Genomic DNA, 25846 nt, shown 5'->3' with positions numbered 1-25846 from the left:
CAGTATTCGTGTAACACTGAATTATGCCGCTAGTGATGCTTCCTTGTGCACAGCGCGCAATATCGTGCGCTGCGCGAACGAGACAACAGCTCGCGCGCGACGCCTTCAACGGAAGTGCGCAGCGTCGCAAAATAAGAGAAAGAAGCGAGGATAAAAAAAAAAGTAAAGGCGGGGCCCGTGACGCATGCGTCACGCGATTTCGCTTGCGGAGGCTAGGCGGGGCGAGTAGAGAGAGTGTCTCGCTGTGCAGTGGAGCTCGCCTCCTGAAATCATGGGTTCGCGGCCCACAAATATTTCTATCTCGGCTATTAATGAGCCGATTTGTAATTTTTTTGCGGCAGAACACTCCCCAGAGAACACGTAACTACTTCCAACGTATAACCAAAATTTGCTATGGGGCCTGGTGAGGGGCCCTTTAACAGCTGCTGCCAAATGTAACTTAACAAGAAGCTTATACCTCAGGAGTTATTATACACTGTACACAGATTTACACCTTGAAGGGTCCATAATGGTGCCAATCAATATAACAGACACTGTACAGCTTTACAGGTGGAAGGGTGCGTGTCATAAAAAGAAATCACCCTTGCTTGCGTCATGATTGTGCATGCTTGTTCGTCGGGAAGGTGATATTCTCATCCAGTCATCAGAAATATTGCAGTGACTAGTTCCATAGTCATGCCAGTTGCGACTTTCTTTACTTATTTATTTATTTTGCTAATGCGGATAACGCTGCTCAGTGAAAGTTGAATGGGCTGGCGCAGAAAGTTTTCAGGTGTGCGGATGAGCTTCCATCAAAGGGGGAACCAGTGCTGGAGTTTCGAGCTAGTGTGCCTCGATACCGCGCTTTCCCGTACTGTGGAAAGAAGCATTGCGATTTTCGCTTTCAATAAGATCGAATGCCCACGGACAGCTTGCCGGAGAATTTGTAGAAATTGTGGAAACGGCGTGGCGATCGCGCCTGCCTGAATACAATGTCGCCGTCGCCGATGCTCGTAGTCTTAACGAAAAGTAATAGAATTATAGGGCTATATATATATATATATATATATATATATATATATATATATATATATATATATATATAAACGAGAAGAGAGGGGGTTCTCTCATGGCTTCTCATGATATGACTATATATATATATATATATATATATATATGATGTCAAGAGGCGTTATAGTTCGATTGCTAAAACGCTCAGATAGCAGAGCACCCCAGCGAGAGGACACAGAGCTTCGGCGACACAGGCACAAGGTTTCCAACCACTCGTCGTCGTCTTTCTCGAAGCAGTGCCTGCTGCTCGTTCTTCTCCAGTACAATTGCCTCCCCGGAGAAGAGGAGCCGTCTCGGCGACCTACGGGCAAGATAGCACAGGTGGGTCAAAGTACGGCTTCAGCCGTTGAACGTGCACGATTTCGCGCCCTCGGCGGCGCTTATCGGAAGGCGGCTCAAGGGGTTCTACCAAATAGTTTACAGGAGACGTTTGACTGACGACACGGTAAAGACCCTGGTACTTGGACACAAGCTTGGGTGAAAGTCCAGGGCTGGTAGCGGGAACCCAAAGCCAGACTAGTGAGTCAGGGGCATAGGGTGCCGGAGAAGAGGCAATATCCCGAAGGTGCTTCTGTCGCTGCTGATCTTCCGAAGTAAATGTGCGGGCGAGCTTTCGGCACTCTTCCGCGTGTGCAGCAGCCTCGGACAGGGTAGTAGCCTCCGTTGTGTCAGGGCGATACGGAAGGATGGTGTCCATTGTGCAGGAAGGCTCGCGTCCGTAAAGAAGAAAGAACGGGGAAAATCCTGTAGTGGTCTGTGTGGCGGTATTATTATAAGCGTACGTCACGAAGGGTAGAATTCGGTCCCAATTGGTTTGGTCAGATGAGACGTACATGTCTAACACATCGCCAAGAGTGCGGTTAAAGCGCTCAGTCATGCCATTGGTTTGCGGGTGGTACGGTGACTCATGTTGCATTCCTTAAGCAGGGCTTCTATAAAATCAGACAGAAAGACGCGGCCTGTGTCGCTCAGCAACTCTCTGGGGGCTCCATGGCGAAGTATGATGTTACGCAGAAGAAACCAGGCAACAACCCGCGCAGGTGCGTTGGGCAGAGGCGAAGTTTCGGCGTAGTGTGTGAGATGGCCAATCGCCACTATCACCCAGCGGTTGCCATCTGAAGTACACGGAAGCGGCCCATAAAGATAAACTCCGACCCTGTCAAAGGCCCGTCCTGGACAAGGCAATGGTTGCAGTGGAGCAGCTAAGGCATGAGGGGTATTCTTGCGGCGTTGGCAAGCGAGGCAGGAGCGGACATATTGGCGGACGAATCGGTACATCCCGCTCCAGAAATAACGAATTCGCAGGCGCGCGTATGTTTTGAGTACTCCTGTATGTGCGCATTGCGGGTCAGCGTGAAACGCTGCACATATATCCGAACGTAGATGCCGAGGAACCACGAGTAACCATTTGCGCCCATCCGAGAGGTAGTTACGGTGGTATAGGAGCCCATCACGAAAAGCAAAGTGGTGTGCTTGGCGACGCAATGCACGGCCAGTAGAAGGCCCTGATGGGTCTGACAGAAAAGCCAGCATAGCAACAATTCATGGATCCTTCTGCTGCTCCGAAAGCATGTCCGTGGCGGTGAGGGAGAACTCGCATATTTGTACTTTCTGATTATTCTGAGCGAGACAAGGCATCCGCGTCCGAATGCTTACGGCCAGAGCGGTACAGCACTCGAATATTATACTCTTGGAGGCGAAGCGCCCATCGAGAGAGGCGGCCTGAAGGATCTTTCAAGGGCGACAGCCTGAAGAGTGCATGGTGGTCCGTGATGACGTCGAACGGGCGGCCGTAGAGGTAAGGACTAAACTTAGTTATGGCCGAAATGATAGCCAGGCCTTCTTTTTCTGTAACGGAATAGTTTGCTTCCGCTTTCGTGAGTGCGCGACTAGCGAAGGCAACAATGTATTCATCGAAGCCAGTCTTTCGTTGTGCAAGAACAGAGCCAATGTCGACGCCACTGGCATCCGTGTGTATTTCTGTCGGTGCGCTTGGGTCAAAATGTAGTATGGCGGGGGGTGGGGGGGTGTGAGGTTAGAAGACGACGCAGTGTCGTGAATGCGGCATCGCAAACTGGCGGCCAGGCCAAGAGGTCGTGGTTAACCGCGAGAAGCTGCGTGAAAGGCGCTATTATGGTGGCAAAGTTGCGGATGAAACGACGAAAATAGGAGCATAATCTGATAAAGCTGCGGAGTTATTTTGTGGTCTTTGGTCGTGGGAATTCGGCAACGGCTTGGAGTTTGGTTGGATCTGGGAGCACACCATCTTTCGAAACAACGTGGCCAAGGATGACTAGCTGCCGGGCGGCGAAGCGACACTTTCTTAAGTTGAGCTTGAGTCCAGCATCGGCAAGGCAAGTGAGCACGCGTTTGAGTTGTAACAGGTGAGAAGAAAAGTTCGGGGAAAGGATGACAATGTCATCGAGATAACAAAGGCATGTCTGCCATTTGAGGCCCCGGAGGATGTTATCCATCATTCCTTCAAATGTTGCAGGCGCATTACAGGGGCCAAAGGGCATCGCGGTAAATTCATATAAGCCGTTAGGCGAAACAAATGCTGTTTTTGGGCGGTCTGCGTCAGCCACGGGCACCTACCAATAGCGGGATCGGAAGTCTAAGGACGAAAAGAATTTAGCGCCTTGGAGGCAGTCCAGTGCGTCGTCGATACGGGGAATAGGATAGACATATTTCCGGGTTATCTTGTTTAGACGTCGATAGTCCACACAAAAACGAATAGTCCCATCCTTCTTTTTGACCAGCACTACCGGAGAAGCCCATGGCTGTATCACGCCGCGTCGAAGCATGTCTCCTACGTGCTCATCGATGACGCGGCGCTCCGTCGCGGACACACGGTATGGACGTTGGCGTAGCGGTGCGTGGCTGCCGGTGTCGATGTGATGAACGACTGTAGAGGTACGTCCTAAGCATTGTTTTTGGAGGTCGAAAGAAGTTCGAAATTGGTTAACGAGGTCGACGATCCGCGTGCGCTGACTCGGAGTGAGGTTAGGATCAATAAATGGAGCAAACGTTCGGTCACATGCAGGCGGCAGGCGCAGAGACAGGGAGAGCCATGGCGTCAACGTGATGAGGAGTCGAGTCATCAGGCACGTCGTACACAGAGCTCGTGTCGAATTCATCAGCAAAACCGAGGCACTCGCCACGATGTAAGCTTGATGGACACGAAAACGGATTCGAAACGTAAAGTGCGCTGGAGCCCTGGCGAAAGGGAAGGAGGGCAAAGGAAAGCAAGAAGGGATGACGGCGTGCAGCAAGTTGAGATGGGGTGAAAATAACCGTGGAATAGCAGAAAGCAGCACAGGAAACGGGTACAAGGGCGGCAGAGAAAAGAGGGATATCAGCGTCGGTGGTGACGAACACCCGAGCAGAAGGTGGAGGCAAATCTTCAGAAGGACTGCCGCAAAATGGAGTCAGCGCTAGTTCCGCACGGGCACAATCAATAACAGCGTGATGAGATGAGAGGAAGTCCCTTCCTAGAATGATGGCATGAGATCAGCGGGGAACAACAACAAACTCAATGTGGTGTAAACTGTCTTGTATGGCGACACGGACGGTACATGTTCCTAAGGGCTCAATTGGCTCAGCGCTTGCTGTACGTAGCGAAATGACAGAAAACGGCGTCGCGACTTTTCAGAGCTTACGGCGAAGCTGGTCGGTAATCACGGACATTGCGGCACCCGTGTCGACAAGCGCGTGAACAGCGACACCTTCGGCAAAAACTTCAATGATGTTTGTAGGCAATAAACGAGGGCTTGAGCAGTTCGAAGAGATCGCAGTTCTTGCCTCCGGAACTGCACCTTTTAGTTTTCCTCCACAGCTGGAGGGCAGCGGACGATGAGGGAGAGGGAACGTTGACGGGGAGATGGAGACCGACGAGTGTTTAAGCTTCGGGGAACAGGAGATGCCGGAGCGAAATGCAGAATTGGTGGCGAATAGCGGTACTGGGAGCCAGGAACATTCCCTTGACATCTCGCAGTATTGGGAGGATACCAACCCCGCCAGCGGCAGAACCGTGCCACGTGCCCAGCAAAGCCACACGCGAAGCAGATCGGCCGGTTGTCTTGGGAACGCCACGGATTATCAACAGGGGGCCTAGGTAGCGGTGCACAGTTCTGAGCTGGGCGTAGTGGCTGCGGAGGGTCGCAGAAGCCGCTTCTGGGCAAGTAGTTCGCAGCTGGAGAAGGCGAGGCTTAGAAGCCGCTTGTGGGGGTATAGTGCGCTATATACCTCAGGCGGTGGTCTTGGCCTGGCGACGAAGGCAGCGTACGTGAGCGGAACCGGCGCTTAAGGTGGCTGATTAGCGAGAGGTAGCGCGTCGTTGACTTGTTGATGTATGACGCGTCGGAGTTCCAGGGACAAAGAGGACTCAGACGACTGGGTAGCAGGCAGCAGTGACAGTTGGCGCGCGACTTCTTCGCGAACGAATTGCTTCATTTGGTCAAGGAACGAAGAGTGGGCGGAAGCAGCACTGGAAGTGTCAGTTAAGCCGAAATCGTGTCGTCGGGCGCGGCAGCTCGGCGCGTAGTAAGGCGTTGTTTGCGGACCTCATCGTAGCTCTGGCACAGTGTAATGAACTCGTCAATCGCTTGAGGATTTTTCGCCAAAAGCATTTGGAAGGCGTCATCCTCTATGCCCTTCATGACATTCTTTATCTTTTCAGAGTCGGGTATGGCGGGATTAATGCGCCGGCAAAGGTCAACTACGTCCTCAATGTAGCTGGTGAAGTTTTCACCGTTTTGCTGAGCGACACTACGCAAGCGTTGTTCTGCGCGAAGCTTGCGCACAGCAGGGCGACCGAAGATTTCTTTGAAACAATGGGTAAATGCTGTCCAGGTGGAGAGGTTGGATTCGTGATTCCGGAACCAGAGATTAGCGACTCCAGAAAAACAGAAGATGACGTTAGTCAGTTTAGCTTTGTCATCCCATTTGTTATGCGCACTCACGCGATCGTATGACGAGAGCCAATCCTCCAAGTCATGGTCGTCGTTGCCGCTAAGGACCGCGGCATCTCGTTGGCGTAGAGCACCGGAGCAGACGACAGGCGATGCCAGGGGAGGATCGGGCTGCGCGGCGTCCTGAGGCATGGGAGAAACGGTAGGGAGCGTCCGGCTGCGGAGTTCCAGGTTTGGGAAGTGCCCAGCACGTCCACCAAATGCCAAGAGGCGTTATAGTTCGATCCATTGATAAGCGCTCAGATAGCAGAGCAGCGCAGCGAGAGGAAACAGCTTCGGCGACACAGGCACAAGGCTTCCAACCACTCGTTGTCGTCTTTCTCGAAGCTGTGCCTGCTGCTCGTTCTTCTCCAGTTCAATATATATATATATATATAAATTTATATATATATATATATATATATATATATATATATATATATATATATATATATATATATATATACGGCATTTCTAGTTGCTGCAATTAGCCACGCAGGAATCGCGACTGCCTCCAAGCTTTTCTTTCTTTTACAGCAAAGCTGTATACCTCTACCGTCCAAGGAAATTTTCGTGTCGTTGTTGGCGTGGTAAGCAAAAAGCCCCACATAAGCAGGCGTTAAGCACTCGCCATACGTGGGCCGATCCCGAAGATAGAGCAATACCGGCCGGACCCGAGGCGGAGGGGAAGCACGCGTTAAGCACTCCACATACGTGGGTCGAACCCGAAGATAGTGCAGTACCGGCCCGACCGGAGGCGGAGGTGAAGCAGGCGTTAAGCACTCCTCATACGTGCGCCGATCTCGAAGACGGTGCAATGCCGGCCCGACCCGCGGCGGAGGGGAAGCAGGCGTTAAACACTCCCCATACGTGGGCCGATCTCGAAGACGGTGCAATGCCGGCCCGATCCGCGGTGGAGGTGAAGCAGGCGTTAAACACTCCCCATACGTGCGCCGATCTCGAAGACGGTGCAATACCGGCCCGACCCGCGGCAGAGGTGAAGCAGGCGTTAAACACTCCCCATACGTGGGCCGATCTCGAAGACGGTGCAATGCCGGCCCGATCCGCGGCGGAGGTGAAGCAGGCGTTAAACACTCCCCATACGTGCGCCGATCTCGAAGACGGTGCAATGCCGGCCCGACCCGCGGCGGAGGTGAAGCAGGCGTTAAACACTCCCCATACCTGGGCCGATCTCGAAGACGGTGCAATACCGGCCCGACCCGCGGCGCAGGGGAAGCAGGCGTTAAACACTCCCCATACGTGGGCCGATCTCGAAGACGGTGCAATGCCGGCCCGATCCGCGGTGGAGGTGAAGCAGGCGTTAAACACTCCGCATACGTGCGCCGATCTCGAAGACGGTGCAATACCGGCCCGACCCGCGGCGGAGGTGAAGCAGGCGTTAAACACTCCCCATACGTGGGCCGATCTCGAAGACGGTGCAATACCGGCCCGACCCGCGGCGGAGGGGAAGCAGGCGTTAAACACTCCCCATACGTGGGCCGATCTCGAAGACGGTGCCATGCCGGCCCGACCCGCGGTGGAGGTGAAGCAGGCGTTAAACACTCCCCATACGTGCGCCGATCTCGAAGACGGTGCAATACCGGCCCGACCCGCGGCGGAGGTGAAGCAGGCGTTAAACACTCCCCATACGTGGGCCAATCTCGAAGACGGTGCAATACCGGCCCGACCCGCGGCGGAGGTGAAGCAGGCGTTAAACACTCCCCATACGTGGGCCGATCTCGAAGACGGTGCAATGCCGGCCCGATCCGCGGCGGAGGTGAAGCAGGCGATAAACACTCCCCATACGTGGGCCGATCTCGAAGACGGTGCAATACCGGCCCGACCCGCGGCGGAGGGGAAGCAGGCGTTAAACACTCCCCATACGTGGGCCGATCTCGAAGACGGTGCAATGCCGGCCCGACCCGCGGCGGAGGTGAAGCAGGCGTTAAACACTCCCCATACGTGGGCCGATCTCGAAGACGGTGCAATACCGGCCCGACCCGCGGCGGAGGGGAAGCAGGCGTTAAACACTCCCCATACGAGGGCCGATCTCGAAGACGGTGCAATGCCGGCCCGATCCGCGGTGGAGGTGAAGCAGGCGTTAAACACTCCCCATACGTGCGCCGATCTCGAAGACGGTGCAATACCGGCCCGACCCGCGGCGGAGGTGAAGCAGGCGTTAAACACTCCCCATACGTGGGCCGATCTCGAAGACGGTGCAATGCCGGCCCGATCCGCGGCGGAGGTGAAGCAGGCGTTAAACACTCCCCATACGTGGGCCGATCTCGAAGACGGTGCAATACCGGCCCGACCCGCGGCGGAGGGGAAGCAGGCGTTAAACACTCCCCATACGTGGGCCGATCTCGAAGACGGTGCAATGCCGGACCGATCCGCGGTGGAGGTGAAGCAGGCGTTAAACACTCCCCATACGTGCGCCGATCTCGAAGACGGTGCAATACCGGCCCGACCCGCGGCGGAGGTGAAGCAGGCGTTAAACACTCCCCATACGTGGGCCGATCTCGAAGACGGTGCAATACCGGCCCGACCCGCGGCGGAGGGGGAGCAGGCGTTAAACACTCCCCATACGTGGGCCGATCTCGAAGACGGTGCCATGCCAGCCCGACCCGCGGTGGAGGTGAAGCAGGCGTTAAACACTCCCCATACGTGCGCCGATCTCGAAGACGGTGCAATACCGGCCCGACCCGCGGCGGAGGTGAAGCAGGCGTTAAACACTCCCCATACGTGGGCCAGTCTCGAAGACGGTGCAATACCGGCCCGACCCGCGGCGGAGGTGAAGCAGGCGTTAAACACTCCCCATACGTGGGCCGATCTCGAAGACGGTGCAATGCCGGCCCGATCCGCGGCGGAGGTGAAGCAGGCGTTAAACACTCCCCATACGTGGGCCGATCTCGAAGACGGTGCAATACCGGCCCGACCCGCGGCGGAGGGGAAGCAGGCGTTAAACACTCCCCATACGTGGGCCGATCTCGAAGACGGTGCAATGCCGGCCCGACCCGCGGCGGAGGTGAAGCAGGCGTTAAACACTCCCCATACATGGGCCGATCTCGAAGACGGTGCAATACCGGCCCGACCCGCGGCGGAGGGGAAGCAGGCGTTAAACACTCCCCATACGAGGGCCGATCTCGAAGACGGTGCAATGCCGGCCCGATCCGCGGTGGAGGTGAAGCAGGCGTTAAACACTCCCCATACGTACGCCGATCACGAAGACGGTGCAATACCGGCCCGACCCGCGGCGGAGGTGAAGCAGGCGTTAAACACTCCCCATACGTGGGCCGATCTCGAAGACGGTGCAATACCGGCCCGACCTTCGGCGGAGGCGAAGCAGGCGCTAAACACTCCCCATACGTGGGCCGATCTCGAAGACGGTGCAGTGCCGGCCCGATCCGCGGCGGAGGTGTAGCAGGCGTTAAGCACTCCCCATACGTGGGCCGATTCCGCAGACAGTGAAATACCGGCCTGAGCTAAGGCGGAGGTCAAGCAGGCGTTAAGCACTCCCCATACGAGGGCCGATCTCGAAGACAGTGCAATACCGGCCCGACCCGCGGCGGAGGTGAATCAGGCGTTAAGCACTCCCAATACGTGGACCGATCCCGAAGACAGTGCAATGTTCGGCCGACCGGAGGCGGAGGTGAAGCAGGCGTTAAGCACTGCCCATACACGCGCCGATCACGAAGAATGCAATACCGGTCCGAGCTAAGGCGGGGGTCAAGCAGGCGTTAAGCACTCCCCATACGTGGACCAATCCCTTGGACAGTGCAATGGCGGGCCGACCCGAGGCGGAGGTGAAGGAGGCGTTAAGCACTCCCCATACGTGGGCCGATCCCTAGATAGTGCAATACCAGCTCGACCCGCGGCGGAGGAGAATCGGGCGTTAAGCACTCCCCATACGTGGGCCGATCCCGAAGACAGGGAAATACCGGCCCGACTGTAGGGGTAGGTGAAGCAGGCGTTAAGCACTCCCATACATGGGCTGATCCCGAAGACAGTGAAATCCCGGCCCGACCTGCGGCGGAGGTGAAGCAAGCAATAAGCACTCCCCATACGTGGGCCGATCTCGAAGACGGTGCAATGCCGGCCCGATCCGCGGTGGAGGTGAAGCAGGCGTTAAACACTCCCCATACGTGCGCCGATCTCGAAGACGGTGCAATACCGGCACGACCCGCGGCGGAGGTGAAGCAGGCGTTAAACACTCCCCATACGTGGGCCGATCTCGAAGACGGTGCAATACCGGCCCGACCCGCGGCGGAGGGGAAGCAGGCGTTAAACACTCCCCATACGTGGGCCGATCTCGAAGACGGTGCAATGCCGGCCCGATCCACGGTGGAGGTGAAGCAGGCGTTAAACACTCCCCATACGTGCGCCGATCTCGAAGACGGTGCAATACCGGCCCGACCCGCGGCGGAGGTGAAGCAGGCGTTAAACACTCCCCATACGTGGGCCGATCTCGAAGACGGTGCAATACCGGCCCGACCCGCGGTGGAGGTGAAGCAGGCGTTAAACACTCCCCATACGTGGGCCGATCTCGAAGACGGTGCCATGCCAGCCCGACCCGCGGTGGAGGTGAAGCAGGCGTTAAACACTCCCCATACGTGCGCCGATCTCGAAGACGGTGCAATACCGGCCCGACCCGCGGCGGAGGTGAAGCAGGCGTTAAACACTCCCCATACGTGGGCCGATCTCGAAGACGGTGCAATGCCGGCCCGATCCGCGGCGGAGGTGAAGCAGGCGTTAAACACTCCCCATACGTGGGCCGATCTCGAAGACGGTGCAATACCGGCCCGACCCGCGGCGGAGGTGAAGCAGGCGTTAAACACTCCCCATACGTGGGCCGATCTCGAAGACGGTGCAATGCCGGCCCGATCCGCGGCGGAGGTGAAGCAGGCGTTAAACACTCCCCATACGTGGGCCGATCTCGAAGACGGTGCAATACCGGCCCGACCCGCGGCGGAGGGGAAGCAGGCGTTAAACACTCCCCATACGTGGGCCGATCTCGAAGACGGTGCAATGCCGGCCCGACCCGCGGCGGAGGTGAATCAGGCGTTAAACACTCCCCATACGTGGGCCGATCTCGAAGACGGTGCAATACCGGCCCGACCCGCGGCGGAGGGGAAGCAGGCGTTAAACACTCCCCATACGAGGGCCGATCTCGAAGACGGTGCAATGCCGGCCCGATCCGCGGTGGAGGTGAAGCAGGCGTTAAACACTCCCCATACGTACGCCGATCTCGAAGACGGTGCAATACCGGCCCGACCCGCGGCGGAGGTGAAGCAGGCGTTAAACACTCCCCATACGTGGGCCGATCTCGAAGACGGTGCAATACCGGCCCGACCTTCGGCGGAGGCGAAGCAGGTGCTAAACACTCCCCATACGTGGGCCGATCTCGAAGACGGTGCAGTGCCGGCCCGATCCGCGGCGGAGGTGTAGCAGGCGTTAAGCACTCCCCATACGTGGGCCGATTCCGCAGACAGTGAAATACCGGCCTGAGCTAAGGCGGAGGGGAAGCAGGCGTTAAACACTCCCCATACGTGGGCCGATCTCGAAGACGGTGCAATGCCGGCCCGACCCGCGGCGGAGGTGAATCAGGCGTTAAACACTCCCCATACGTGGGCCGATCTCGAAGACGGTGCAATACCGGCCCGACCCGCGGCGGAGGGGAAGCAGGCGTTAAACACTCCCCATACGAGGGCCGATCTCGAAGACGGTGCAATGCCGGCCCGATCCGCGGTGGAGGTGAAGCAGGCGTTAAACACTCCCCATACGTACGCCGATCTCGAAGACGGTGCAATACCGGCCCGACCCGCGGCGGAGGTGAAGCAGGCGTTAAACACTCCCCATACGTGGGCCGATCTCGAAGACGGTGCAATACCGGCCCGACCTTCGGCGGAGGCGAAGCAGGCGCTAAACACTCCCCATACGTGGGCCGATCTCGAAGACGGTGCAGTGCCGGCCCGATCCGCGGCGGAGGTGTAGCAGGCGTTAAGCACTCCCCATACGTGGGCCGATTCCGCAGACAGTGAAATACCGGCCTGAGCTAAGGCGGAGGGGAAGCAGGCGTTAAACACTCCCCATACGTGCGCCGATCTCGAAGACGGTGCAATACCGGCCCGACCCGCGGCGGAGGGGAAGCAGGCGTTAAACACTCCCCATACGTGGGCCGATCTCGAAGACGGTGCCATGCCAGCCCGACCCGCGGTGGAGGTGAAGCAGGCGTTAAACACTCCCCATACGTGGGCCGATCTCGAAGACGGTGCAATGCCGGCCCGACCCGCGGTGGAGGTGAAGCAGGCGTTAAACACTCCCCATACGTGGGCCGATCTCGAAGAAGGTGCCATGCCAGCCCGACCCGCGGTGGAGGTGAAGCAGGCGTTAAACACTCCCCATACGTGCGCCGATCTCGAAGACGGTGCAATACCGGCCCGACCCGCGGCGGAGGTGAAGCAGGCGTTAAACACTCCCCATACGTGGGCCGATCTCGAAGACGGTGCAATACCGGCCCGACCCGCGGCGGAGGTGAAGCAGGCGTTAAACACTCCCCATACGTGGGCCGATCTCGAAGACGGTGCAATGCCGGCCCGATCCGCGGCGGAGGTGAAGCAGGCGTTAAACACTCCCCATGGGTGGGCCGATCTCGAAGACGGTGCAATACCGGCCCGACCCGCGGCGGAGGTGAAGCAGGCGTTAAACACTCCCCATACGTGCGCCGATCTCGAAGACGGTGCCATGCCAGCCCGACCCGCGGTGGAGGTGAAGCAGGCGTTAAACACTCCCCATACGTGCGCCGATCTCGAAGACGGTGCAATACCGGCCCGATCCGCGGCGGAGGTGAAGCAGGCGTTAAACACTCCCCATACGTGCGCCGATCTCGAAGACGGTGCAATACCGGCCCGACCCGCGGCGGAGGTGAAGCAGGCGTTAAACACTCCCCATACGTGGGCCGATCTCGAAGACGGTGCAATGCCGGCCCGATCCGCGGCGGAGGTGAAGCAGGCGTTAAACACTCCCCATACGTGGGCCGATCTCGAAGACGGTGCAATACCGGCCCGACCCGCGGCGGAGGTGAAGCAGGCGTTAAACACTCCCCATACGTGCGCCGATCTCGAAGACGGTGCCATGCCAGCCCGACCCGCGGTGGAGGTGAAGCAGGCGTTAAACACTCCCCATACGTGCGCCGATCTCGAAGACGGTGCAATACCGGCCCGACCCGCGGCGGAGGTGAAGCAGGCGTTAAACACTCCCCATACGTGGGCCGATCTCGAAGACGGTGCAATACCGGCCCGACCCGCGGCGGAGGTGAAGCAGGCGTTAAACACTCCCCATACGTGCGCCGATCTCGAAGACGGTGCAATACCGGCCCGACCCGCGGCGGAGGTGAAGCAGGCGTTAAACACTCCCCATACGTGGGCCGATCTCGAAGACGGTGCAATGCCGGCCCGATCCGCGGCGGAGGTGAAGCAGGCGTTAAACACTCCCCATACGTGGGCCGATCTCGAAGACGGTGCAATACCGGCCCGACCCGCGGCGGAGGGGAAGCAGGCGTTAAACACTCCCCATACGTGGGCCGATCTCGAAGACGGTGCAATGCCGGCCCGACCCGCGGCGGAGGTGAATCAGGCGTTAAACACTCCCCATACGTGGGCCGATCTCGAAGACGGTGCAATACCGGCCCGACCCGCGGCGGAGGGGAAGCAGGCGTTAAACACTCCCCATACGAGGGCCGATCTCGAAGACGGTGCAATGCCGGCCCGATCCGCGGTGGAGGTGAAGCAGGCGTTAAACACTCCCCATACGTACGCCGATCTCGAAGACGGTGCAATACCGGCCCGACCCGCGGCGGAGGTGAAGCAGGCGTTAAACACTCCCCATACGTGGGCCGATCTCGAAGACGGTGCAATGCCGGCCCGATCCGCGGCGGAGGTGAAGCAGGCGTTAAACACTCCCCATACGTGGGCCGATCTCGAAGACGGTGCAATACCGGCCCGACCCGCGGCGGAGGGGAAGCAGGCGTTAAACACTCCCCATACGAGGGCCGATCTCGAAGACGGTGCAATGCCGGCCCGATCCGCGGTGGAGGTGAAGCAGGCGTTAAACACTCCCCATACGTACGCCGATCTCGAAGACGGTGCAATACCGGCCCGACCTTCGGCGGAGGCGAAGCAGGCGCTAAACACTTCCCATACGTGGGCCGATCTCGAAGACGGTGCAGTGCCGGCCCGATCCGCGGCGGAGGTGTAGCAGGCGTTAAGCACTCCCCATACGTGGGCCGATTCCGCAGACAGTGAAATACCGGCCTGAGCTAAGGCGGAGGTCAAGCAGGCGTTAAGCACTCCCCATACGAGGGCCGATCTCGAAGACAGTGCAATACCGGCCCGACCCGCGGCGGAGGTGAATCAGGCGTTAAGCACTCCCAATACGTGGGCCGATCCCGAAGACAGTGCAATGTTCGGCCGACCGGAGGCGGAGGTGAAGCAGGCGTTAAGCACTGCCCATACACGCGCCGATCACGAAGAATGCAATACCGGTCCGAGCTAAGGCGGAGGTCAAGCAGGCGTTAAGCACTCCCCATACGTGGACCAATCCCTTGGACAGTGCAATGGCGGGCCGACCCGAGGCGGAGGTGAAGGAGGCGTTAAGCACTCCCCATACGTGGGCCGATCCCTAGATAGTGCAATACCAGCTCGACCCGCGGCGGAGGAGAATCGGGCGTTAAGCACTCCCCATACGTGGGCCGATCCCGAAGACAGGGAAATACCGGCCCGACTGTAGGGGTAGGTGAAGCAGGCGTTAAGCACTCCCATACATGGGCTGATCCCGAAGACAGTGAAATCCCGGCCCGACCTGCGGCGGAGGTGAAGCAAGCAATAAGCACTCCCCATACGTGGGCCGATCTCGAAGACGGTGCAATGCCGGCCCGATCCGCGGTGGAGGTGAAGCAGGCGTTAAACACTCCCCATACGTGCGCCGATCTCGAAGACGGTGCAATACCGGCACGACCCGCGGCGGAGGTGAAGCAGGCGTTAAACACTCCCCATACGTGGGCCGATCTCGAAGACGGTGCAATGCCGGCCCGATCCGCGGTGGAGGTGAAGCAGGCGTTAAACACTCCCCATACGTGGGCCGATCTCGAAGACGGTGCAATACCGGCCCGACCCGCGGCGGAGGCGAAGCAGGCGTTAAACACTCCCCATACGTGGGCCGATCTCGAAGACGGTGCAGTGCCGGCCCGATCCGCGGCGGAGGTGTAGCAGGCGTTAAGCACTCCCCATACGTGGGCCGATTCCGCAGACAGTGAAATACCGGCCTGAGCTAAGGCGGAAGTCAAGCAGGCGTTAAGCACTCCCCATACGAGGGCCGATCTCGAAGACAGTGCAATACCGGCCCGACCCGCGGCGGAGGTGAAGCAGGCGTTAAACACTCCCCATACGTGGGCCGATCTCGAAGACGGTGCAATGCCGGCCCGATCCGCGGCGGAGGTGAAGCAGGCGTTAAACACTCCCCATACGTGGGCCGATCTCGAAGACGGTGCAATACCGGCCCGACCCGCGGCGGAGGTGAAGCAGGCGTTAAACACTCCCCATACGTGCGCCGATCTCGAAGACGGTGCAATGCCGGCCCGACCCGCGGTGGAGGTGAAGCAGGCGTTAAACACTCCCCATACGTGGGCCGATCTCGAAGACGGTGCCATGCCAGCCCGACCCGCGGTGGAGGTGAAGCAGGCGTTAAACACTCCCCATACGTGCGCCGATCTCGAAGACGGTGCAATACCGGCCCGACCCGCGGCGGAGGTGAAGCAGGCGTTAAACACTCCCCATACGTGGGCCGATCTCGAAGACGGTGCAATACCGGCCCGACCCGCGGCGGAGGTGAAGCAGGCGTTAAACACTCCCCATACGTGGGCCGATCTCGAAGACGGTGCAATGCCGGCCCGATCCGCGGCGGAGGTGAAGCAGGCGTTAAACACTCCCCATACGTGGGCCGATCTCGAAGACGGTGCAATACCGGCCCGACCCGCGGCGGAGGTGAAGCAGGCGTTAAACACTCCCCATACGTGCGCCGATCTCGAAGACGGTGCCATGCCAGCCCGACCCGCGGTGGAGGTGAAGCAGGCGTTAAACACTCCCCATACGTGCGCCGATCTGGAAGACGGTGCAATACCGGCCCGATCCGCGGCGGAGGTGAAGCAGGCGTTAAACACTCCCCATACGTGCGCCGATCTCGAAGACGGTGCAATACCGGCCCGACCCGCGGCGGAGGTGAAGCAGGCGTTAAACACTCCCCATACGTGGGCCGATCTCGAAGACGGTGCAATGCCGGCCCGATCCGCGGCGGAGGTGAAGCAGGCGTTAAACACTCCCCATACGTGGGCCGATCTCGAAGACGGTGCAATACCGGCCCGACCCGCGGCGGAGGTGAAGCAGGCGTTAAACACTCCCCATACGTGCGCCGATCTCGAAGACGGTGCCATGCCAGCCCGACCCGCGGTGGAGGTGAAGCAGGCGTTAAACACTCCCCATACGTGCGCCGATCTCGAAGACGGTGCAATACCGGCCCGACCCGCGGCGGAGGTGAAGCAGGCGTTAAACACTCCCCATACGTGGGCCGATCTCGAAGACGGTGCAATACCGGCCCGACCCGCGGCGGAGGTGAAGCAGGCGTTAAACACTCCCCATACGTGCGCCGATCTCGAAGACGGTGCAATACCGGCCCGACCCGCGGCGGAGGTGAAGCAGGCGTTAAACACTCCCCATACGTGGGCCGATCTCGAAGACGGTGCAATGCCGGCCCGATCCGCGGCGGAGGTGAAGCAGGCGTTAAACACTCCCCATACGTGGGCCGATCTCGAAGACGGTGCAATACCGGCCCGACCCGCGGCGGAGGGGAAGCAGGCGTTAAACACTCCCCATACGTGGGCCGATCTCGAAGACGGTGCAATGCCGGCCCGACCCGCGGCGGAGGTGAATCAGGCGTTAAACACTCCCCATACGTGGGCCGATCTCGAAGACGGTGCAATACCGGCCCGACCCGCGGCGGAGGGGAAGCAGGCGTTAAACACTCCCCATACGAGGGCCGATCTCGAAGACGGTGCAATGCCGGCCCGATCCGCGGTGGAGGTGAAGCAGGCGTTAAACACTCCCCATACGTACGCCGATCTCGAAGACGGTGCAATACCGGCCTGACCCGCGGCGGAGGTGAAGCAGGCGTTAAACACTCCCCATACGTGGGCCGATCTCGAAGACGGTGCAATGCCGGCCCGATCCGCGGCGGAGGTGAAGCAGGCGTTAAACACTCCCCATACGTGGGCCGATCTCGAAGACGGTGCAATACCGGCCCGACCCGCGGCGGAGGGGAAGCAGGCGTTAAACACTCCCCATACGAGGGCCGATCTCGAAGACGGTGCAATGCCGGCCCGATCCGCGGTGGAGGTGAAGCAGGCGTTAAACACTCCCCATACGTACGCCGATCTCGAAGACGGTGCAATACCGGCCCGACCTTCGGCGGAGGCGAAGCAGGCGCTAAACACTCCCCATACGTGGGCCGATCTCGAAGACGGTGCAGTGCCGGCCCGATCCGCGGCGGAGGTGTAGCAGGCGTTAAGCACTCCCCATACGTGGGCCGATTCCGCAGACAGTGAAATACCGGCCTGAGCTAAGGCGGAGGTCAAGCAGGCGTTAAGCACTCCCCATACGAGGGCCGATCTCGAAGACAGTGCAATACCGGCCCGACCCGCGGCGGAGGTGAATCAGGCGTTAAGCACTCCCAATACGTGGGCCGATCCCGAAGACAGTGCAATGTTCGGCCGACCGGAGGCGGAGGTGAAGCAGGCGTTAAGCACTGCCCATACACGCGCCGATCACGAAGAATGCAATACCGGTCCGAGCTAAGGCGGAGGTCAAGCAGGCGTTAAGCACTCCCCATACGTGGACCAATCCCTTGGACAGTGCAATGGCGGGCCGACCCGAGGCGGAGGTGAAGGAGGCGTTAAGCACTCCCCATACGTGGGCCGATCCCTAGATAGTGCAATACCAGCTCGACCCGCGGCAGGGGAGAATCGGGCGTTAAGCACTCCCCATACGTGGGCCGATCCCGAAGACAGGGAAATACCGGCCCGACTGTAGGGGTAGGTGAAGCAGGCGTTAAGCACTCCCATACATGGGCTGATCCCGAAGACAGTGAAATCCCGGCCCGACCTGCGGCGGAGGTGAAGCAAGCAATAAGCACTCCCCATACGTGGGCCGATCTCGAAGACGGTGCAATGCCGGCCCGATCCGCGGTGGAGGTGAAGCAGGCGTTAAACACTCCCCATACGTGCGCCGATCTCGAAGACGGTGCAATACCGGCACGACCCGCGGCGGAGGTGAAGCAGGCGTTAAACACTCCCCATACGTGGGCCGATCTCGAAGACGGTGCAATGCCGGCCCGATCCGCGGTGGAGGTGAAGCAGGCGTTAAACACTCCCCATACGTGGGCCGATCTCGAAGACGGTGCAATACCGGCCCGACCCGCGGCGGAGGCGAAGCAGGCGTTAAACACTCCCCATACGTGGGCCGATCTCGAAGACGGTGCAGTGCCGGCCCGATCCGCGGCGGAGGTGTAGCAGGCGTTAAGCACTCCCCATACGTGGGCCGATTCCGCAGACAGTGAAATACCGGCCTGAGCTAAGGCGGAAGTCAAGCAGGCGTTAAGCACTCCCCATACGAGGGCCGATCTCGAAGACAGTGCAATACCGGCCCGACCCGCGGCGGAGGTGAAGCAGGCGTTAAACACTCCCCATACGTGGGCCGATCTCGAAGACGGTGCAATACCGGCCCGACCCGCGGCGGAGGCGAAGCAGGCGTTAAACACTCCCCATACGAGGGCCGATCTCGAAGACGGTGCAGTGCCGGCCCGATCCGCGGCGGAGGTGTAGCAGGCGTTAAGCACTCCCCATACGTGGGCCGATTCCGCAGACAGTGAAATACCGGCCTGAGCTAAGGCGGAAGTCAAGCAGGCGTTAAGCACTCCCAATACGTGGGCCGATCCCGAAGACAGTGCAATGTTCGGCCGACCGGAGGCGGAGGTGAAGCAGGCGTTAAGCCCTGCCCATACACGCGCCGATCACGAAGAATGCAATACCGGTCCGAGCTAAGGCGGATGTCAAGCAGGCGTTAAGCACTCCCCATACGTGGACCAATCCCTTGGACAGTGCAATGGCGGGCCGACCCGAGGCGGAGGTGAAGGAGGCGTTAAGCACTCCCCATACGTGGGCCGATCCTTAGATAGTGCAATACCAGCTCGACCCGCGGCGGAGGTGAATCGGGCGTTAAGCACTCCCCATACGTGGGCCGATCCCGAAGACAGGGAAATACCGGCCCGACTGTAGGGGTAGGTGAAGCAGGCGTTAAGCACTCCCATACATGGGCTGATCCCGAAGACAGTGCAATACCGGCCCGACCCGCGGCGGAGGTGAAGCAAGCAATAAACACTCCCCATACGTGGGCAGATCCCAAAGATAGTGCAATACAGGCTCGACCCGCGGCGGAGGTGAAGCAGGCGTTAATCACTCCCATAAGTGGGCTGATCCCGAAGACAGTGAAATACCGGCCCGACCCGCGGCGGAGGCGACGCAGGCGATAAGCACTCGCCATACGTGGGCCAATCCCGAAGACAGTGAAATCCCGCCCCGAGGCGCGGTAGAGGTGAAGCAGGCGTTAAGCACACCCCATACGTGGGCCGATACCGAAGATAGTGCAATCCCGGCCCGACCAGTCGCGGATGTGAAGCAGGCGCTACACTCCCCATACGTCGGCCGATCGCGAAGACAGGGAAATACCGGCCCGACTCTAGGCGTAGGTGAAGCAGGCGTTAAGCACTCCCATACGTGGGCCGATTTCGAAGAGAGTGCAATACCGGTCCGACCGGCGGCGGAGGTGAAGCAGGCGTTAAGCACTCCCCATACATGGGCCGAACCCGAAGACAGTGCAATACCCACCCGAGCCGTGGCGGAGGTGAGGCAGGTGTTAAACACTCCCCATACGTGGGCCGATTTCGAAGACATTGCAATACCGGCCCGATCGGCGGCGGAGGTGAAGCAGGCGTTAAGCACTCCCCATACGTGGGCTGATCCCGAAGATTGGGCCATATCAGCCCGACCCGCGGTGGAGGTGGTGCTGGTGTTAGTGACTCCCCATACGTGGGCCGATCTCGAACACTGAAATACCGGCCCGACCCGAGGCGGAGGTGATGCAGGCGTTAAGCACTCCCCATACGTGGTCCGATCCCGAAGACAGTGCAATGCCGGGCCGACCCGCTCCGGAGGTGCAGTTCGCCATTAAGCGGCGTACATACACAGCTTCGCTGGACATCCTTGTTCACATAGTGGAAGGGTACCGAGGTTTTCTTTTTCGCGGCTTTTGTACGAACTCCACCGTAACGGTGCGGTCCATTTTCTTCTGTTTCTATGACTAAAGAATGCGCGCGATGTCCGCAAGGGGGCGCTGTGTGTCACCTGGAAAGAACAACAGTGAAGGGGAAGAGAAATGCAGCCATAATGAAGCACAGAGCGCTATGGGGATACAATAGGTACGAAGGGCTCCGGGATATGTGGAAAGGTGTAATGGTTCCAGGACTCACTTTTGGAAATGCGGTTGTTTACTTTAAATCAGGGGTACAATCAGGACTCGACGGGAGCCAAAGGTCACACTGGGCGCTCACGGGAAGACTACAAATGAAGGTGTGCAGGGTAGATATGTGCTGGACTAGCTGTGAAGTGAGGGAAGCTCACAGTAAAATTGATTATGAAGAACGACTGAGGAATGTGGAAGAAAGTAAATGGGCTGGGAGAGTGTTGAGGTATCTGTAGAAAAAAACTGATTCACACTGGAGGAAAAGAACTAGGAAGCTTACCAGCAAGTATGCGGCCTGTAGTGTGGGCAACACAGCAATAAAGAACGTCAGGCGGAAAGTCAGAGCGGCTGAATTAACTTCATGGGTGGCGGCAATGGAAAAGAAACGTGCCCCGAGTGACTACTTAAGAGGAAAAAACGAAATCAGGAAAGAAACAATTTATGATAACTCAAAAGGAAGCTCATTACTCTTAGAATCGAGATCGGGTTGCCTTAGAACATGCACTTATGAAGCGAGATATAAGCAGGAAGAAGAAGCATGTGCTTGCTGCGTTGAAGCTAGAGAAACGATGGAACATGTTTTATTAGAATGTGAAGACTTTTGCCCAGCAGTCGATTTAGGCACAACTGGCCTCCTTAAAGTCCTTGAGTTCAGCGAGAGCAGTGGAAAAGTAAACAGTTCCGCAATAGTGATTAGTAAGAGGCGATTGGAAGATTGGTGGAAGAAAAGTAGGGAAACGACAAAAAACGGATACGTACAAAAGCAAATTCGCTATAGGGGGTAAGAAAATTTGGTTGTGTGAGTTCATAGTGTTTTTGCTTCTTTTTTTTTTCTTTTTTAACCTAGGTAGGACATTAGGCAATATAATAGCAGGAGCTTGGCGGCGCAACCCAACGCCCCGTTCCAAAGGGAACGCTCGTAACATCCATCCATCCATCCATCCATCCATCCATCCCACCATTGTCGTGCTTTATTTTTCCACGAGCAAAGTATTCACAACGAACGTGGTCATTGTGTTAAGGATACAGCTAATATGGTTGCCAAACGATTCACAGTCGGACTTTTTTTTAGTTTTCAAAATGTGTTCATTCTATTAAACTTCATAATTTATTTTACAAGCTACCGTTTTATGGCATTCGAGGCGTTGCCCTAAATCTGATTCGCAGTTATCTTTCCTGTCGCATGCAGTGCACGTGTTTGAATGCAATCAGTCACAACTGCAACAATTAATATGTGGTGTACCACAAGGGCCTATTCTTGGTCCAATATCCTTTGTTATGTATATCAATGACATAATAGCCATCCCAAGAACTCCTGCAATAATTATGTATGCAGATGATACCTGTGTTTTTTCTCTGGTATACAACTTGATAACATACATGTTGAGGCTAACACATGCTTACAAGAATTATAATTATGGCTGAGTATAAATAAACCAGAATTAAATATTAGTAACACAAAGGTCAATGCGTTTAAAGCGCGCAAGAAACCTGATGAGTCTCAACTTCAACTTACATATGAAAACAATGCGATTGAACGTGTTTCCTTCTACAAGTGTTTAGGTGTCCTTTTTGAAGAACACTCAAGTTGGTCCCAACATATTAATAAAATTCATGCCAACATATCAAGGTGTCTCTGTGTATTGTAGAAAACTAGAAACCTAGTTCCCGATTGGCTGAAGTCGGAGTTGTGTCACACTTCACTTCATTCACATTTCCATGTTGTGCACTGATTTGGGGCTATATATACAACCAAAACTAATATTGTAAGGTTGACAACGTTAAAGAAAAAAGCGATACGCTATGTTGAAAATCTTTCCTACAACGACCGCACAGGTTTGTACTTTCTGGAACATTCCGTTCTAAAGTGAGCCAGTTATACGAGTTGCAATTGCTCTGTTTCGTCTTTAACGAAATCAAGCCCAATCCTTCTAAATATTTTAAATTGCACTCTAGTGGTAATGCACTTTATAAATTAAGGCACGACCATTACAGTATTCAACTTGTGCGGACCAACTATGGAATCCAAGTGCTTTCATACGTAATTCGCGGTGTTCTCAATAGACGTCACAGGCGTTAGAAGTTATTCGGAAATCTGTGTCCCTGAAGTCTTTAAAAAAGAATGATACAGGCTACCTGCTTTCCTGTCCTAATGATTAGTAGGTTGTGCACACAGAAAATTTTAAAATGTTCCTGAGGTCTCATTACTTGTATGAATGTTTCTCTATGATTGCAAAAGTATGCGCTTTCTTCCGTTGGCTTACTTTGCATAAAACTGTGTTCTGCGCGTAACGATAGTTTATGATGTTCTTGTTCCGTTGCTTCATGCTCCGAATATGTGCATTCGGGCGCTAGGGACCCGTCAGGCAGAGCACATCTGCCTTTTGCCCTTATGTACCCGAGACTTTGTTGTCCGAAATAAAGAACTGTAATGATTAAGTGACAGTTACAATTTTACCGCAGACGGTATTGAGCGTAACCAGAAGTCATCATGTGTGAGGCACTGTGGCTAAACAATTTTCCAGTCGACGCTTCAGTCGACACTTGACGTTGTTCACGCTACTGCGCCGATGGAGCACAGTAATTGGTATCCGATATTGTCAGCTACAGGGCGGCGACGGTCGATGGGCATTGTCGTGTGCAGGCGGCGCTGCCCCCCGAGGCCGGCGGCGGTGTGCTTCGTGAAGACGCACAAGTGCGCCAGCTCGTCGGTGCAGAACGTGCTGCTGCGCTACGGCGACCGGCGCGGGCTGCGCTTCGTGCTGCCGCCGCGCACCAACTACCTGGGCCACCCGCGGCTCTTCCACCGCTCCATGGCGCCGGGCCGGCCGCCGTTCGACGTGCTCGCGCACCACGCGCGCTTCCACGAGGCCGAGATGCGCGCCGTGCTGGGGCCGCGGCCGCGCTTCCTCACCATCGTGCGCGAACCGGCCTCGCTGTTCGAGTCGCTCTACTCCTACTACGACCTCGGGGTGCGTCCCGTTGTTCCTCGCAGTCGAGAGGTGGGCGGACACGAGAAGCTGTTCATTGGGCGTCCGAAAGCCCGCGCGCGCAGCTCACCGACAGCTCGGCCAATTTCCAGTGGTTTGCAACTGCCTCTCGCCTGAGGCACCCCCGACTGCTGTCGGAAATAACCAAGTGATTGATTGGCTGAGTGACTGACCGACTGATTGATTGATTGATTGATTGATTGATTGATTGATTGATTGATTGACTGACTGATTGATTGATTGATTGATTGATTGAAGACTCTTTGAGTTCGTGTATTATAGGTATTATGGGAAAGATAGTTGCGCAGATCTCCGCCACCTTGAGATCCATTCCTGCGTGAAAAAGCCACTCTTCGCGCTTGCAGGCGAGCGCGCAGACGAAACTAATTGAAGAAGCACGTAAATCACGATCAAATTATTGTATTTCCCACCCTCCACAGCTTTATAGCCACGCGTTTGCGACGATAACATAACTCGCGATATATATAGATAAGGACTGGGACCAGCAAATGTATTGTTAAAGTAGCGAAGTGGTTCATTCGAAATACGGTTAGCTGCAACAGCGTTCGAGCTATGGAGAATCTGTATTGAGCTATTTCCATCTTGCTTTCGTATGCCGGCCAGCCGATCAAACAAAGAATGATACAATCGTGATTGTTCGCAACTGTTTCCCGGACCAGTCCGTAGAATGCGAGCAGTGCATGTGATCGACCAGGCGCGTCATGCGGCCGCTGCGGTCAATCGTGCTTCCGCTGCGCAGATAATGCGTGCGAGCCACCTGCGCACGTGCGCGGCGGCCAGTGACGGTCTCCTCGCCACGCAGACCAAGACGCGCCTGAGCCTCGAGCAACTGGCGTCGGGCAACCGGTCGCTGAGCGCTCGGCTGGCGCGCAAGCGGACCCGGAGCAAGCTGGGCTTCAACCAGATGAGCTTCGACCTGGGCCTGGAGCCGGCGCAGTTCGCCAACGCGACCGCGGTGCGCCGCTTCGTCGAGCGGCTGGACGCCACCTTCGACCTGGTCATGGTGGCCGAGCGCATCAACGAGTCCCTGGTGCTGCTCAGGGACCTGCTCTGCGGGGACGTCGACGACGTGGTCGTCTTCAGGCACAACGCTCGCCAGGTGGCCGCTCCTTTCGCGCGCGCGCGCTATCTGGCATGGCGCCATACTTTCGATCGAGGTACATTTGCGATAAGCTATGAATCGGTAAATTAAACAACTCCGTAACTTCGCGACAAAAGCAAATAAGGCGATTACGCAAACTGCGTTATAATAGCATAAGAGGCGGGGCAGTGTACAATGTGACATCCTCACTTTGTTAACGTGAGTTTTGCAGGTGTCCTCCACATACTTGTAGTGTGTAGGCATTATGAGTGTTGTAAAGAGGAAAAAGAAACTATGTGTGTCAAGTGTGGCACGCTGCTCACGTGGTAGAGGTAGAGAGGGGATGGGATAGCTTAGAAGAGAGTGTATCTGCATATACGAGGGCGAATCAGAAGGTCCTTGCCCCTATTTTTTATTAGCCAAAATAAGGTACGTACAGGTAATTACAAATATCCGTACTATTCTGCGTACGTTACACTATTTTTCCACACTGTCCCCACACCATTTCAGACATTTGTCCCATCGCAGCATTAAATTTGAGATGCCCCTGTGGTAGAATTTGTCCGGCTGACTGTGAATCCACCGTCGAACTGCTGTCTTGACTTCATCATTGCACGTTAATCGCTGTACCGCCGGAAACATCATCAGCGGACCGAAAACATGGAAACCTCTAGGGGCGAGGTCCTGACTGTATGGTGGGTGGTCCAGACTCTCCCAGTGAAATTATCGGAGCTTGTCGGCGGTTCTGATTGCCACATGTAGCCTCGCATTGTCGTGTAGGATAACCGCGTTTTCCACATCGAGAATCCCTCGGCGTTTTCGCCTGATGGTAGCCATCAGACGTGACAGTGTGAAATGATATCTTTCGGCATTGATAGTAGCACCTTGCGGCATGAAATCCTCCAGGACATCACTTTCCCAACAGATGGCAGTGAACGGAATTTTTTGTCACAGGCGAACCCGGATGTTTCCACAGCTTGCGCTGCTGCTTCGATTCCGGCGTGAAATGCAGCATCCACGTTTCATCACCAGTAACAATGCGGTGCAGGAAGCTTTCACCCTTCTCGGCATACCGTTGCTGGCATCCACCGACATGAAACCTTCCGGTACCTTAAGGACCCGTGAACAATGTCG

The 25846-nt window shown here is 56.9% G+C and overlaps 1 protein-coding gene across 1 annotated transcript in view; it reads left to right on the top strand.

Moving 5' to 3' along the window:
* The window catches only part of LOC126542918 (galactosylceramide sulfotransferase-like), a 168965-nt gene that overhangs the window by 80799 nt on the left and 62320 nt on the right, over nt 1-25846 (top strand). Inside the window, exons 5-6 of the mRNA XM_072286105.1 lie at nt 23265-23592; nt 24434-24730. Coding sequence (XP_072142206.1) covers nt 23265-23592; nt 24434-24730 — 625 coding nt within the window. The remainder of the gene's footprint in view (nt 1-23264; nt 23593-24433; nt 24731-25846) is intronic.

Source organism: Dermacentor andersoni, chromosome 2 (genome assembly GCF_023375885.2).
Source record: "Dermacentor andersoni chromosome 2, qqDerAnde1_hic_scaffold, whole genome shotgun sequence".
NCBI classification, from domain to species: domain Eukaryota; kingdom Metazoa; phylum Arthropoda; class Arachnida; order Ixodida; family Ixodidae; genus Dermacentor; species Dermacentor andersoni.
The sequence above is the reverse complement of the archived record's forward strand: the minus strand, read 5'-3'. Positions and strand labels throughout refer to the sequence as shown.